Here is a 15346-nt window from a genome sequence, read left to right as displayed (position 1 = left end):
TATAAATATATATAATAAGCTATATTTTGCACTATATAATCTCTAGATAATTACTGCAATTCATCACTATGGGGCACACTGTGGATAGTCTCAGTAAATCTTTCACAAGAGGAATGGTGAGGAGAACCCTGCATCATCACCAGGAAAAATAACCAATTTTGCTTTACATCCAGAAATGGGAAAATCTCTTTTTTTCTTTCTCTTTCTCTCCTTCTCACTTTCCTAAAACGATCCAACCCAAACAGCAAAACTGGGTTTCTGAGCGGACCTCCATGTTTCCGAAGGAAAAGAGATGGACCGTGTTCAAAGAATAACAAAACAGACAAGTCCTACCACACACACCTCAGTAGTAACAAATTATCTATACAGCAGTTGAAAAGGTCACTCAGAAATGTAGCAAGCCAGTAAAAACTTCTGTACCATACTCTTTCAAGATGACAAAAGCTGTGATATATCACACAATCAGACAGTTATGGGCTGTGACGGAACTCTGGATGTTGTAGATTTTGTGCACATACAGTATATATGCACTACAAAGCAAAAATTTTGATGTAACGTGTTAGGGGTGATTAGACATTTAGTTGTTTGCTATCAGCATGTTACTTCTGCTTTTAACAGTCTTGTGACATTAATTCATCAAAGACCTTGCAGTTTTAAGCAATTACTCATGACGTTCCACGCAAAGATGGTGCAAATGCTTGGTGCTAAACTGTCCTGTCTGCTTGGGTGAACACAGAAAATATTTAGGTTTGCATCAGTTGTGACAGTGTCATCTTGAAAAAACATTGAGTGTGATACGTGAGCAGAACAGAGGGAACCTGGCCATACTAAATGGGCACAGAAAGAACAACGTGATGATGATGTGCCGTCTTCCTTCAGAGCTTATTGATCAGAGGGGTGTGACTGGAAGGCCGAGAGACAGGCCTGAGAAATCTGAGCAGGGCACTATAATTGAATCCCTATGGGGCAAAGCTAGAATATGACGGACAAAGCATCCACCCTTTGATTACATCCCTCTCTGCATCTCCTCTCAATCTGTTCAGAGTTTTGCTACTGGCTTTCCATGAAGATCTTGCATAAGCCAAACGGCCAAACACAAAGGGGCCATTTTTCCCTCCAACTTCAAACAAATTGGGATCAGATCAGAGGCACGTGTGATGGCAGCAGCAGGAATCAATTAGTGCACGCGCTTTGATGATGTCATTGACAAGCAATCGGTGAACAGACCAGCTTCCGTTTGAGATCGCAGGAAACATGAGCCTCCACCGCAGCCCTCAGCATTTTTTATGGAAACCGTAGTTTATCATCCTGCATGTGTCTACAAACTCAGATCAGATCTCACAAAAGCCTCATTATGATTAACCAGCTTAAGTTTAACTAGCAAGATTGTTCAGCTGAAAAGTATCAAATTGGAAAACAATGAATAGCTGAAACAGTTTACTTTGAATTATTGAACTGAGGAGTCTGAATCATCTAGTGAATTTATTCATTCCAAAGAATCATTTCAAAAATGATTCACTGATTCATTTGGGTCATCACTCAGATATGTTCCCAGAAATCCCCATTTTTACATTTACATTCTCAGTTAAATAACTCAAATAACTTAAATGGCATCACAAATTTCATTTAGACTGTGCAGATATTGTGTGGTTCCAAAATGTCACCCTCTTATTAACAAAAGCTCTGAGAATCAGTTCAACTGAATTATTACTTCAAATTAACAAGAGGCTGTGCTAAATAGTGATTTTACTATACACTATAGTGATTTTGTAGAGTACAAAATAAAAGGTCACACTTTATATTAACTGTCTGTACTTGGTACAATGTGCTTATCGTGTTCCTGTTGTATTGCAAAACACTTTTGAGGTGGGATAAGGGTAAGGTAGGGACAGGTTTGGTGGTATAGGTTTAAGGGTGGGGTTTAATTATAGATGTAATTACAGATATTAATTACAGCTGTAATTACATAGAGGTATTTTTTTTAAATATAAGTACAATGTGCAATCACGTAAGTACACAATAAATGAACTGTATCAAATGATTCATTTAAATTTTAGTGCACAGTGGTTAAAGACACTGGGACAGAATAAAAGAGCATAATCACGACAACACAATAATAATAAATCAGCTACAAAAGCACTATGATAAAAGCAACAATATTCATAATTAATAATTATTGGAATAAACAATTCTTTAACCAAGTAATACATTTCATTAACATAACAGTAAGTGGTTTGTGATGGCTAAGCAATGATGTTACCATGCCACATTAAAGGGTTAGTTCACCCAAAAATTAAAATTGTGTCATTAATTACTCACCCTAATGTCCAAATGCTCCATGTTCCAAACCCTTAAGATTTTCGTTCATCTTCGGAATTCAAATGAAGATCTTTTTGATCAAATCAAGAGAGAGTCCCTACGCAATTACAACTTTGATGCTTCAAAAAGTTCATAATCGTAAAGCTAATCCATATGAATTGAGTGGTTTAGTCCAAATTTTCAATCACTTATGATGAACAGATTGAATTTAGGCTTTTACTCACATATAAACATTGATCAGTGAACATAAACAAAAGCTCAACCGAACCTGAATAACATGTGAAAATAAACCTCTTCCAGAAGCTCAAACATGCTGCATACAGCCTAGGACACACCAAGCTGCTGAATGGCCGTCGGGCAACGTTGGGCCGTTTTTGAGCGTTGGCCGACTTAGTTTTCTCTGTGTGTTTCGCACCGTTGGATCTAGTCAGACACCGTTGGGGTATTTTTGGGCCGATTTATCATGTAGAATCAGCATCGGGCCGTCAGTGAGAGACAGAACTCTGACTGTTCAGTTTAGAATGAGTAAGTGCATGAGAATAATAGCAAAACAGCTATCAAAGAACTCAAGACATTACAGACACAGAGCCGTTCTAATTTTATGTCATGTTACCTGAGTGTTCCTGGGCAAATATTTTAATATTAACCTGAGCAGAGTGGAAATAAAGTTTAGTGATCAGCATGATTGATATTCAAAATGGTAAGTAGATGCTGCTTTGTTTATGGTTTGTGTATCTGCAGCCTGATTTCATCGAAAAGATTTCATCGAAAAGATCTTCATTTGCATTCCGAAGAGGAACAAAAGTCTTACGGTTTTGGAATGACATTAAGGTTAGTAATTAATGACAGAATTTTGGGGTGAACTAACCCTTTAATATAGATTGCGAGGTCACATTTGTATTTATAAGTGGAGGCTCATCGAATCAGAATTTAGAACTATCCGTTTTAAACCATTTATTTGTGAATCAGAATACATTTCTGATTTAAGATTGGAAAAGTAGCAAATAATGAGGAACGCTCCACCTCAGCTGACTGGAATAAGGAGAGATGAAGATGAGAGGCCTTCGTCTGCTCCTCATTTGATTTCTTCCAGTCGGCATCTGTGCGTGGCTCCATGAGTGTGAACCCCTCCACCACCACCCCCGTGTGCTCTGCCTTGGAGTTAACTGTCAAACTGGCGCCATGCAGCTCTACAACATGTTCCGCGGTACATGACTAGTCACGAATATGGAGATGCGCTTGCTAAGCGTAGCATGTAAACATGCACACACGTAGGAAAATGTATGAAAACAGACACACACATACAGAATAATGAGTATTCACCAAACCCACGTAAACACGCACAATAATACAAATAGGGGTGCAGAATGAAGCATACACCCACACTGAGCGTGAGTCAGAGTCGGCATCTCGATACACACACTCACATCAGACTTGGATACAAGCTTAATAGTTTTGGAAACGCAAAACTATTAAAACACCAATTCCTGTGGTGAGGCCTCAGACTGCAGCCCTTTCATAATGGAGTCATTTAGTCCGATTCTTCCCCGTGATATCTGCCCCCGAGCGAACATTCTTACACACACAGACATGCAGAAGATTTATAGAGTCTGAAAGAGAAAAACACCACGCCTCAGTGTGGCTCCGACACAGGGGCCTGCACACTGGCACCGAATCAGAGACACGCACATACTGTTGCATTTTTCATCACATAAATACGTAGAATACAGAAAAACAAGTTCTTCCCCTGTGCCTTTCAAATAAAGCACACAATCAGACTCCTTCAGAGTCAAAGCTCTTTAAGTCATTGATTGTTCTGCACCAGATATTTTGACCAGTAAAAACACTATTCGAAATACTAAAATGCATTTTAGTATTAATTACAATTTTTGTTTTTGTTTTCAAAGTAGAAGCAAAAGTTGTTTGAAGTTGGCTTGTTTGAAAAGTTTTATTGATGATGTAACATTGTAGCCAATTTTACAAAATACATACATTTTAACTTTTTTTCCTTTTTTGAATTGATTAATTGTTCTTTACGTGTTAGTGTTTTCAAATATAACACATACAAGTGACCCATAGGCAGCTTCAAGACGGTTTTAATTTTAAAACTCACACACACACACACACACACACACACACACACACACACACACACACACACACACACACACACACACACACACACACACACACACACACACACACACACACACACACACACACACACACACACACACACATATATACATATGTATATACAGTACAGTCCAAAAGTTTGGAACCACTAAGATTTTTAATGTTTTTAAAAGAAGTTTCGTCTGCTCACCAAGGCTACATTTATTTAATTAAAAATACAGTAAAAAAAAAAGTAATATTGTGAAATATTATTACAATTTAAAATAACTGTGGACTATTTAAATATATTTGACAAAGTAATTTATTCCTGTGATGCAAAGCTGAATTTTCAGCATCGTTACTCCAGTCTTCAGTGTCACATGATCCTTCAGAAATCATTCTAATATGATGATCTGCTGCTAAATAAACATTTATGATTATTTTCAATGTTGAAAACAGTTGTGTACTTTTTTTTTCAGGATTCCTTGATGAATAGAAAGTTCAAAAGAACAGTATTTATCTGAAATACAAAGCTTCTGTAGCATTATACACTACCATTCAAAAGTTTGGAGTCAGTAAGAATTTTTTTTTTTTTTTTTTTTTGAAAAGAAATTTAAGAAATGAATACTTTTATTTAGCAAGGATGCATTAAATCAATCAAAAGTGGCAGTAAAGACATTTATAATGTTAAAAAAGATTAGATTTCAGATAAACACTGTTCTTTTGAACTTTCTATTCATCAAATAATCCTGAAAAAAATATTGTACACAAATATTTTGTACAATTGTATATATATATATATATATATATATATATATATATATATATATATATATATATATATATATATATATATATATATATATATATATATATATATATATATACATACATACATACATATAATTTTTTTAAGTGCTATTAAGGTTCACTTAAAACTTTAAAAAAGTTTAATGCAAAATCACTATTTTATTTTATTATAATTTGCTTTGGCTTCAGTATACTGTAGTAGGTCAATTATTTAAGTAAGCAAATCACTCTTTTTCACACATAGTAAATCTTTATACTTTTGGAAAAATACATTCATATTTTGGGGTCCATTGTATCAAAACACTGTTACAGTACAAAATAAAATTAATCTAAATGCACATCCCAGCTTAAAATATGAGCATGACATGGCTTATTTGTATTTCATTCCGCTAGCAATCCGTCTGTCACCTTATGCAGTCCAGAGTTCTCGATAGCCCACCAACCAGTGCTCTGCGGAGGGTCTTGGGCAAGAGCTGGCTGCTGTTGGAATCTTTTTTAGCCAATCAGTTTACTACTCTTTTGTAGCTGTCCCTCCCGAAGTGGAATGACAAACCAAAGCCTCTTGGCATGGCCCGAGCAGACGGACCCAATTTCTGCTTTGCATAAAAAAAGTGAAAAAACCACACACGAGCACTACGAATGAAAAGAGGAAAGAAGGAGGAGAGGAGGAAGCAGCGCCAAGCATCAGATCTCCTTAAAGCCTTACAGCTGAAGCCTCCATCTCAGAGGAGATCACATTTCAACAAGATTGAGTTTAAGTGGTGGAGACAGAAGCTGCATGAAAGGGAGGGAGGGAGTTTCTTGCTCTAGTAATAGTAGTGCAGGAAAAATGGCACAATATAGTTTACAGAGAGCCAAAAGCTACTAGACTAAACTCTAGTGTTGCTCATATGAACCATTTGCATCAAAGAAAAAAAGTTTGATAAAGTTTCCTTCAATGAAGCATGTTAATGATCCACCAAGATAAAATGGAATTCCCTTTACTTCCCATTTGCCTTCTGCATCACATTTTATCTAGTCACATGGTCAATAAAGTACTTATTCAGTATACTTTTGGGCTATTTTGGGCTGATGGAATACCTGACTCGGTCTAAACTAAGGTTGCTGCACAGGGAAAGCTGCTGTTGGAGCTTCTGAGGAGCTCTGGCTGGGACAGGGTTAAAATCTCCTCCCTGGGGCTGTGCTTGCTACCGCTAAAATTAAACCTCCCCCACAGCTGGTTCCCATTAGCCTGCAGTGACACTAGGAGCCTGTACTTAAGCTGTGCTGCGGGGGCTCCGCCGCCCCACTCAGATAATACTGTCCCCTGCCACAGGCCAAGTTTAAACTGGCCCTGCACAGCTTCTGCTGGCAACGATTGTGTTTTCAAACCAGGAGAAAAGAAGAGGAGAGAAAGGTGAGAGTTATGGAGAAAGAACTTTATGGAGAAGAGCCACGCTTCTGGTGGGGGGGGTGTCGAGTCTTTCATCACATTTGAGTTCATCAGAGGAGAAAAACATTTACACGCTAATAATGTGAGGGCCATAAGGAGCAAAATAATATGAGAAAATTAAGATGTGCGATATATATCAGTATCATATCAGTTAACAATATTAGAGATTTTGTTCAGATTTAGATGACTTTTTTCATCATCCAATGCTCACTTAAAGTTTACTCATTTTAAAAGCATTATTATATTAAATAGAAGCTAAGGTTCGTGAACAAACTTTGATGTTGGCTTGAGAAAGCCCAAAGCTTGAAGTGGTATCATTATGGCACCTTTTGAATTTCATATTATTTTAATAACACTGTTTACTGATGTAATCTTTAGTGAAACTCAAAATGAATATTAATTTTTTATGTTTTTATGTCTAGTTTATTATGTTATGATGATCAAATTTACTTGTAGCATTTAAGACAATTAATTTTAGTGTTTTGTTTTTAATTAATATACGCAAAATGATATAAAGGTTTACTATCAGACATATATTGGTCATAACATGAAAATAATTATCAGCTTTTCGATATCAGCCAGAATTTTAAAATCAGTTAGCGCATGCCTAGAAACAAAAAAGTATGTGGTCCTCTAAAATAATACCTGTCAGTTCATAATTCAGAGTGAATAACTAAATCCCAACTATAAAATACTTCATGGCACATTTCAAAGTTAATATAATGATTTTTTTTTTCTTTTTATCAGGCATATCATCAAAGCAGCTGCTTGTGAAGCCAAATATTTAAGGTGCTCTTGTCTCGCTGTTTTTCACATATTCTTTAAAACTCTGCTTTTATCTCTAAATTGCTTTTACAGTTTGGAAATCTGGCAGCAAAACACACGCACGGCATTGTGAGTAACAAATGAGACGTTGATGACTGATTTACGGCGTGAGAACTAAACCAATCGGCAGTCATGCAAGGACACCTCAGCCAATAGGCAGACAGCGATCGCACATTCCTGATGACAGGCAGCACATATCTCACATGGTTTTGCATGTTAGGATCAACTGCGAGTCTGGGTGCTTTCCGGTTAGGGTAATATTTTAGCTGTAGTCTATTAAAACCATAGCTCTTGAGAGGGATCTGTTTGCAGAAAAGGTTAACAATCAGTTTAATTAGGAGCAGAGGCTGGGGCGCACGCATGAACTCTCCCAGTCTGACACTCACCGCTCTACAGGGAATTCACCATGTCAGACGTTCACAGTGTGAGTGTGTAGATGAGAAAAAAAGAGAGAAAATTAAAGGATGAAAGGAAAACAGAGGGCATGTAAGTGAGGAGGAAGAACAAAGTGAGAAAGGAAGGGAGGATAGACCTTATCAGCAAAGTTTGTTCATTCAGGATTTCCTTCCAAAATAAAGAGAAAGGAAACTCCAACTCTCAAAAGTGTTACATGGATATAAATCTGTCAAGAGCACTTGTTAAGGTCATTGTTTTTTTCAACAACTTCTAAAGGTGATTTAAAACAATGACTATAGGATGCACAAGACATGTCCAGATAAGGGGATAAATTACACAGTTGTTGTTGCAACAACAATTGGTGAAAATGTTTTCTACCTGATTGGTCCCTTAAAATGACTTTCACTGATGCAACCAAAGGAAGGTAGGTAGATTGATTCACTCACTTTTTACAGTGCAACATTATAACATTATAAAAAGCAACAACATGGCATTACTGTGCCATTACTTGGGCATGTGAATGGGTAACACCATGTTTTTGGATATAGCCCTTAAATTTAGACAGATTTCCTTTAATAAATAAATAAATAATAATAGAGTGCTAATACTATACTATAAAATTCATGTACAATGGCATTTGTACTCCAGGGTACTTTGAAAGAATACCATGGTACATGGCCAAAAGCCATAGTAGTACTATAGTAGTAACATAGTGGTAAAACTAAGTGGTAATACATACTGAAATATGTACTAAAAACTGAAAATTACTGTAATGTAAAATAAATGTACTTCATGATGTAAAGCATAACATATGTCAAAAATATTACTCACTGAAACTACATTCATTTATTAGGTTACACAAACAAAGCTAAAGAGTTAAAGGGTTGGTTGACACAAAAGTGAAAATTCGTTAAAATTGTCAACATGACTGCAGTGGTTCAACTTTAATTTTATGAAGCGATGAGTATACTTTTTATGCGCAAAAACAAAACAAAAAAATCAAGGTTATTCAACAGTATCTTCTCTTCTGTGTCATTTTCCTACATTGTTCATGTCCAGCGCATTCCAGGTTCTACGTCAGAACGCCGACTCCTTATTGGCCGGCTCCTGCGTCAGCATCACACGCATGTGTCGTGCTGCTCACGTGAACAGCGTCGACCAATACTGAGCCGCCGTTCTGACGCAGAACCTGGAAGCGCTGAACGTAAACAACATAGGAGAAAAATACAAAAAGGATTTTCATCGCTTCATAACATTAAGTTTGAACCACTGTAGTGATGTGGACTATTTTAACGATGTCTTTAGTACCTTTATGGACCTTGAAAGTGGTGGTTAAATTGCTGTCTATGGGGTATAAAAAACCTCTCGGATTTCATCAAAAATATCTTAATTTGTGTTCCGAAGATGAATGAAGGTCTTACGGGTTTGAAACGCCCTGAGGGTGAGTAATTAATGACAGAATTTTCATTTTTAGGTGAACTAACGCTTTAAATATAAAAACAAAAGCTGCAGGTTACCGTTTTTTACAGTGCGGTTATACAACATTATTCTGCAAAAAAAAAACAAAAGAAGAAGAAGAAGAATTTCCTTAGCATTCCACGTAAATACCATGATATATGAATTTGGTAATCACCATAGATACCACCATGGCACCAACACAGTACTTTATTGTAAACGAAATCAAACGGCCAATACATTAAAATGACCCATCATGCCTTCTAACTCAAATAAAGTAAGTAAATATTGTGAGATTTTGCATTTTTCGAAAGCATGAAAATAGTACAAAACAGGTAGTCGCAACAATCCAACATGGCTGGATACAGCGCTCTGAGTTTGTGTGTCGGGTAGGAGCTAGAAAGTGTAGGGGTATGCATCGCTTGAGCTGTATTTTGAAGGCAGACGGTGTGAGGCTCATTAAAGCTGCATGGATCTGAGTTCTGGCAGAGGTGACAGACAGGTGGATAGGATTACCAGTGAGCCCGGGCTCAGAAACACGCATGCTCGGCTGCCCGTCAGCACGGGGATCGACGCACACACCCTTCGCGCCTTTTTAAATAATTAACAGCCAAAGATTAGTCCGTCAGCCTCGGGGCCAAAAGGTCCATTGATTTCTTACGGATGCATTTTTAATGAGTGCATCTCAGTGAGGCAGTGTCCGTGAAGAGAGGCTTCCTTGTCCAACACAGTGCAAGAAACACCAGCAGCTTTGCAAGAGGCTTGTGGTAAAAACACAAACAAAGCCAGTAAGTGCCTCTCTAATGTCTCGCACTAACGTTCTTCTACACAAAGGCTTGAAGGGAAAGGCCTCGGGGGTGACCTTAAAAGAACCTATGGCAAAATGCTATTTAATCCGGCCCGAGCATTTCCTTTAATTGGTCTTGTGCGACCATCCATAAAGCTGTTGTGCCGACGGCATACTTCCTAATCAGCCTTTATGAACTGTAAACATCTCGGCACCAAACTCTTTAAAGCGTTAGAAGCCTTGAATTAAATTTGTATCGCATTTGGTAAGTGTGACAGACACGGTAAGAAAGTGATCGCTGCATCTGCGGACAACGCAGCTGACAGAGTGCATGACTGATGGTGTCAATTACGTATTTCCCTTTCTTTACAGTGTTAAGTATCAGAAGAGATACGACGAGAGAAAAATCTACCTGAGATTCTGATTTACTGGACGCTGAGCAAGATTCAATGAACATGGAGCGGCTTAAAGGAATAAATTGTGTCATCATTTAGTCACTCTGAAGTCTCTGACATTCATTGTATGGAAACACACAAAAAAAGTAAGTCATGCAGGTAAAGAACAACATTAGGGTGAGTAAAATTAATTTTTGGGTGAACTATCCCTTTAATGTCACAGGATTTCACACTAAATTTGCTGAACTAATGCATTTTAAAAGTGACTTCACAAAGGTGGCAAAACTTATAGTTATAGACTTCTGACAGGCACGGACAGCCTTAACCAGAATAACAGAAATAAATACAGACTTTAATAGAGGTTATAAATGGAATGAAGACGGTGCAGTGCAGTATGGTTTTATTTTACATTCTTATGGGTTTAGGGAGGCTATGCATTCCTTAAATCCAGAGAAACAAGAGGGAGTTGTTGAAAGACCTATTCAAAAATCTAAAACCGATGAGCGTGTCTGAAATAATACTGCTACAGAAATAAAATCAAAAGTTAAACATAAAATGGAAACCGGTGCCATGTTTCATTCAAGAGGGACTGTTTTTCTTGCTGTCTGCAGTGTAATATTTCAAGGGTTCATTTTTCCTTGAGATGTGTGAGAGAGAAACGTATCATTATGGAAAATCAAGGCTTTTGCCCATCTAAACCATGGATACGTCTGGTTTGAAAAAGCGACACACTTCCTCTGCTGTGTGTAAAGGAAGGAAAAGACGAAAGAGAAACAGAAATGACTTCTTCAATCATTCCTCAGATTTCATAAATCATGCATGTGCCTTTTTTTTTTTTTTTAAGTTTTCATGAAAGTGTTGCTATAATCCCACACACCTTTACACAATTGAATGAGAGTGTGTACATGTTCATGATCTGATTTTTTTTTTTTAAAGGGGGGGATGAGAGAAGCAAGTGAGAGTTTTTTTTTGGGGGGGGGGGGGGTGATAATTACAAATACAGAGAAAGAGTGTCAGGACTACCTTTCCTGTCTCCCGCTCGAAGTCCACATATTCTCGGGTGGGCGCCTGCCGCTGATCCCCATGAAGGTTGGCTGGGAAGAACTGCAGCGAGAGGTTGGTGCCGGTCGCCACAAAAGCCTTTTAGAGGGAAATCAATACAAACAGGATAAGAAAGCCAGGCCCGAGCATAAATTATGCAGCCCGTCATTTCTGTTTTCACATCAGAGAGGAGAGGAGAATGCCTGGAGCCAAGGCCAGCGCTCAAAACATCAGGAAAAAAAAAGGGAGGAGGGGATGAAGGGTGAAAGAAAAAAAAAACAAGTCATCATTTTCTCTATTTGAGGTATTGAGTTACACACATCTGATTCTATTTTACCAACGCTCGTTGCTGGCAAACTGGGCTGCACCAAACTGAGTTTGAGAGAAGACAGAATGCAGGAGTGAATGAGTGACAGAGAGATAACAGAGACAGAGAGGAGTACAAAATCAATAATTGTTTTAAATGCAGCCCCTCACTTGCATTAATAGCAGCAGGACTGCTGTAAAGGTTTTGAATTATGGTACAATAATTCAATAACGTTCTCAAGAAAAAAACAGGATTTTATACTAAACTGTCTCGCAGAAATTGTCTTGCATTTTAATTAAAAAACATCTGATTCACTCTCACTCATATGCTCAAACATCAACAATAATTATATTAATCAATACTCAACATCATCACAATGCATACAAAGACGTAAAGAGATGAGGAAAGTTAGCTTTTGTAATAGACCAGTTTGCCTGTGAGCCTCAGCATTTAAACTACTGTTGACATTAGGGGCAAATAAGGCCAAACATGACCACATTTTACTGATTAAAGAACTAAAGAGCACCATGCAGCTGCATTAGACAGCATGGTGAGAAAACACTGCCTCACAAAACATGTAGAAAACATACAAACACAATATAATTATTTCATTTCCATTTAATATTAGAAATGCTTTAGTAATGTTTTTCATTATTACTGCTTGAAATGAAATTCAGCCTGTAAAATCGAATTAAATAAAAAAGTGAAAAGCTGTAGCCAAGTGGAATCTATTGTATCTATCTGGAGTGTAATTGTGTAATAAACAAAATAAAAATAATCTGAAATATCGTAACAGTTGTCTCATCTATTCTTAGAAATATTATGGGGAGCTAAATCTATCTCAAACAGCCCTGAAGACACGAGATACAAACAAAGAGATAAACAAGCCAGACCATGTCAAAGACACAAAGCGATTTTAGTGCAAAACGCAAAATATATTTAAATATATATTAATGAAATAAAACAAAATTTTAAAATAAAAATAAAAAATACATGCAGTCTGAAGGTATTTTTAAAGAGACTGCAAATTAGACACGTCCGAGTTCATCTGCACCCGTGAGACGCGTTTCTGATGGAGCCGAGAGGCTCTGTGTTTTAGCATTGTTTAATTACTTGTAGTTCTAATAATTAATTAATTATACATACAACAACTTCAACGATAGGTCAGTAAAACAGGATATGGATCATAACTGTTATGTGCAGTGTTTGGCGCTCATTACATATGAGGAAGTATTTTGAACATACTTTCGAACATGTGGTGATGACGTGACAGTTCCGGGTGTCTAATCACGTTAATGTGTTTAAATATTGAGTTGCCAGCAATGATGCAGGGGTCAGTATGCTGTAACTGACCGGTGCTGTGAGGTGCGTGTACTCACTATCTCTGAGCGGCCGTCACGGCACGCGTTCTGGAAGCGCGCCTGCCTCTCCTCGTGCGGTCGATCGCGGAAACCGGTGTATTTAATCTGTAAACAGGGATGAAAGAACAACAAAAGAATGAGACGTGCTATTATTAAAGGTCTTCATTAGAGTGCACTGTAAAATATTCATTCATAATATCATCTTTATCTTCTTAAGTTCTGGCAGGCTACTCAGTTTTATGATTTTTCAACTTGAGTTATTGTAGTCAAAAGAAAGTTATGATTTTATTCTTGCAGGATTTGACTTTGATTCCACTATTTAATTTTAGTGGGTTGGATTTTATAGAACTTGTGGCCTGGGGTGAACACATTTGTTAAAAATTATACCATGTTTGCAGGCTATAAGAAAATGTTGAAGATTTGAAATGCAAAATGCCTGATGGTATTTTTCAATTTGCATCAGAAGTAAACAAACCTAGCCTACTAGAGTTAAAGGTGCGTCTTACAGGTATTACGCTACATCTTTCTTCTTCTTGGTAGATACTTGCGAAAGCCCGTATACAAAGTAGCCTGGTATTCTGTCGTGAACGGAAGGTTAAAACTTTTCTCAGTAGTGAGCATTAGTGGTCGCCACACAGAGGCTGTTAAAGAAAGAGGCGATGACACGCTTGTTTTTATGTCACACGAGAGGTGCAACTTTATTTCCGCCACTTTATCAAATGTCTCGGATGAATCGAGCTCACCTCGCACTCGCGACTGAGTTTCCTGAAGAACTCCTCGTTCTCGAACTTGCTCCTCTGATCCGGGACCACCCGAGGCATCTTGAACGCGTTTTGATCAATTTTGTTAATTGTATTTGTCTAAACTTGCAAAGAGAGTGAAGCGTTGCCTTGAAACTCGCCAGTCCCGCTCTTATTTCCTTCCGTCTTTTTTCTTCTTCTAATGATGGAGTGTGTTGAAGTGAGCTTCGTGTTCTTTAAAAAAATAAAACCTTGTTCGGATTTCGCCTCTTGTGAGGTCTGTGATCTGTACTGCACTAGATTTGGCAGTTATTTGCAGTTGGCTTGTTGTTCTTCCTCACTCTCGCGCGTGTGATCTCCGACTGCTGACAACAGACGCTCGCTCGCGCTACTTTATCCGTCGTATGAGCTGCATGGCTCACAGTTACTTCCTGGCTCCTCGGAGTCCGACTTATGACTGTACACCCAAAATACTCCCCCCATTCACAATTCTCTCCACTACGGACCGTGTGTGCGCAGGCGTTAAATACACCACAACTTCATTGCGCGAGATGCTCGGCTGTTTTCTTTCTCGTAGTCTTAATAGGTAGCCTACGGAAAGGTTAAAGTTGTTACCTGTGATAGAGATGATGCAGCGCGGTATTTATAAACGCATCATTTTAAGGGACTTTCTTAGAAACAAAAAAATGACACATGCTCTCATTAGAGAGGATGTTCACACTGTTATGAAGATGTCAAATATTACAGGCCTATATTTTGCTTTCTTTTAATATATGAATCAATTTTGAGACATCCACATCTTTTTGTACTCCACCCAAGATAAACAAACATGCACAGAAGGTAGATAGATAGATAGATAGATAGATAGATAGATAGATAGATAGATAGATAGATAGATAGATAGATAGATAGATAGATAGATAGATAGATAGATAGATAGATAGATAGATTGACAGACAAATAGATAGATATACAGAAAGACAGATACACAAGATAGACAGACTGATGGATGGATGGATGGATGGATGGATGGATGGATGGATGGATGGATGGATGATTGACGGACAAATAGATAGATAGACAGACAGACAGACAGACAGACAGACAGATAGATAGATAGATAGATAGATAGATAGATAGATAGATAGATAGATAGATAGATAGATAGATAGATAGATAGATAGATAGATTTCTATAATGATTTTAGAATGTTCCTGGGAAGATGAGTGTATTACAACATGTGGTAAATATTTGGGTGTTGAGACATATCTTTCTTTATTGTGCATGTTTTGAAGTTGCAACTTCCCTCAGGACAGAGGGGGGAGGTTGAGAAAAGAGACCGAGAATGGGGAAGTGAACAGAG

The 15346-nt window shown here is 37.7% G+C and overlaps 1 protein-coding gene across 9 annotated transcripts in view; it reads right to left on the bottom strand.

Annotated features, from left to right (window-relative positions):
* Nucleotides 1-14412, bottom strand: part of cbfb (core-binding factor subunit beta) — a 45449-nt gene extending 31037 nt beyond the window's left edge. For all 9 annotated transcript variants that reach the window (XM_067390420.1, XM_067390424.1, XM_067390421.1 and 6 more), the window contains exons 1-3: nucleotides 13987-14412; nucleotides 13262-13348; nucleotides 11558-11674 (exon numbers count right to left, since the gene is read on the bottom strand). In XM_067390420.1, coding sequence (XP_067246521.1) covers nucleotides 11558-11674; nucleotides 13262-13348; nucleotides 13987-14064 — 282 coding nt within the window. In that variant the 5' untranslated portion in view covers nucleotides 14065-14412. The remainder of the gene's footprint in view (nucleotides 1-11557; nucleotides 11675-13261; nucleotides 13349-13986) is intronic.
* Between the last annotated feature and the right edge of the window lie 934 nt (nucleotides 14413-15346).

The sequence above is a fragment of the Chanodichthys erythropterus genome, chromosome 7 (genome assembly GCF_024489055.1).
Source record: "Chanodichthys erythropterus isolate Z2021 chromosome 7, ASM2448905v1, whole genome shotgun sequence".
Taxonomy (NCBI): domain Eukaryota; kingdom Metazoa; phylum Chordata; class Actinopteri; order Cypriniformes; family Xenocyprididae; genus Chanodichthys; species Chanodichthys erythropterus.
The sequence above is the reverse complement of the archived record's forward strand: the minus strand, read 5'-3'. Positions and strand labels throughout refer to the sequence as shown.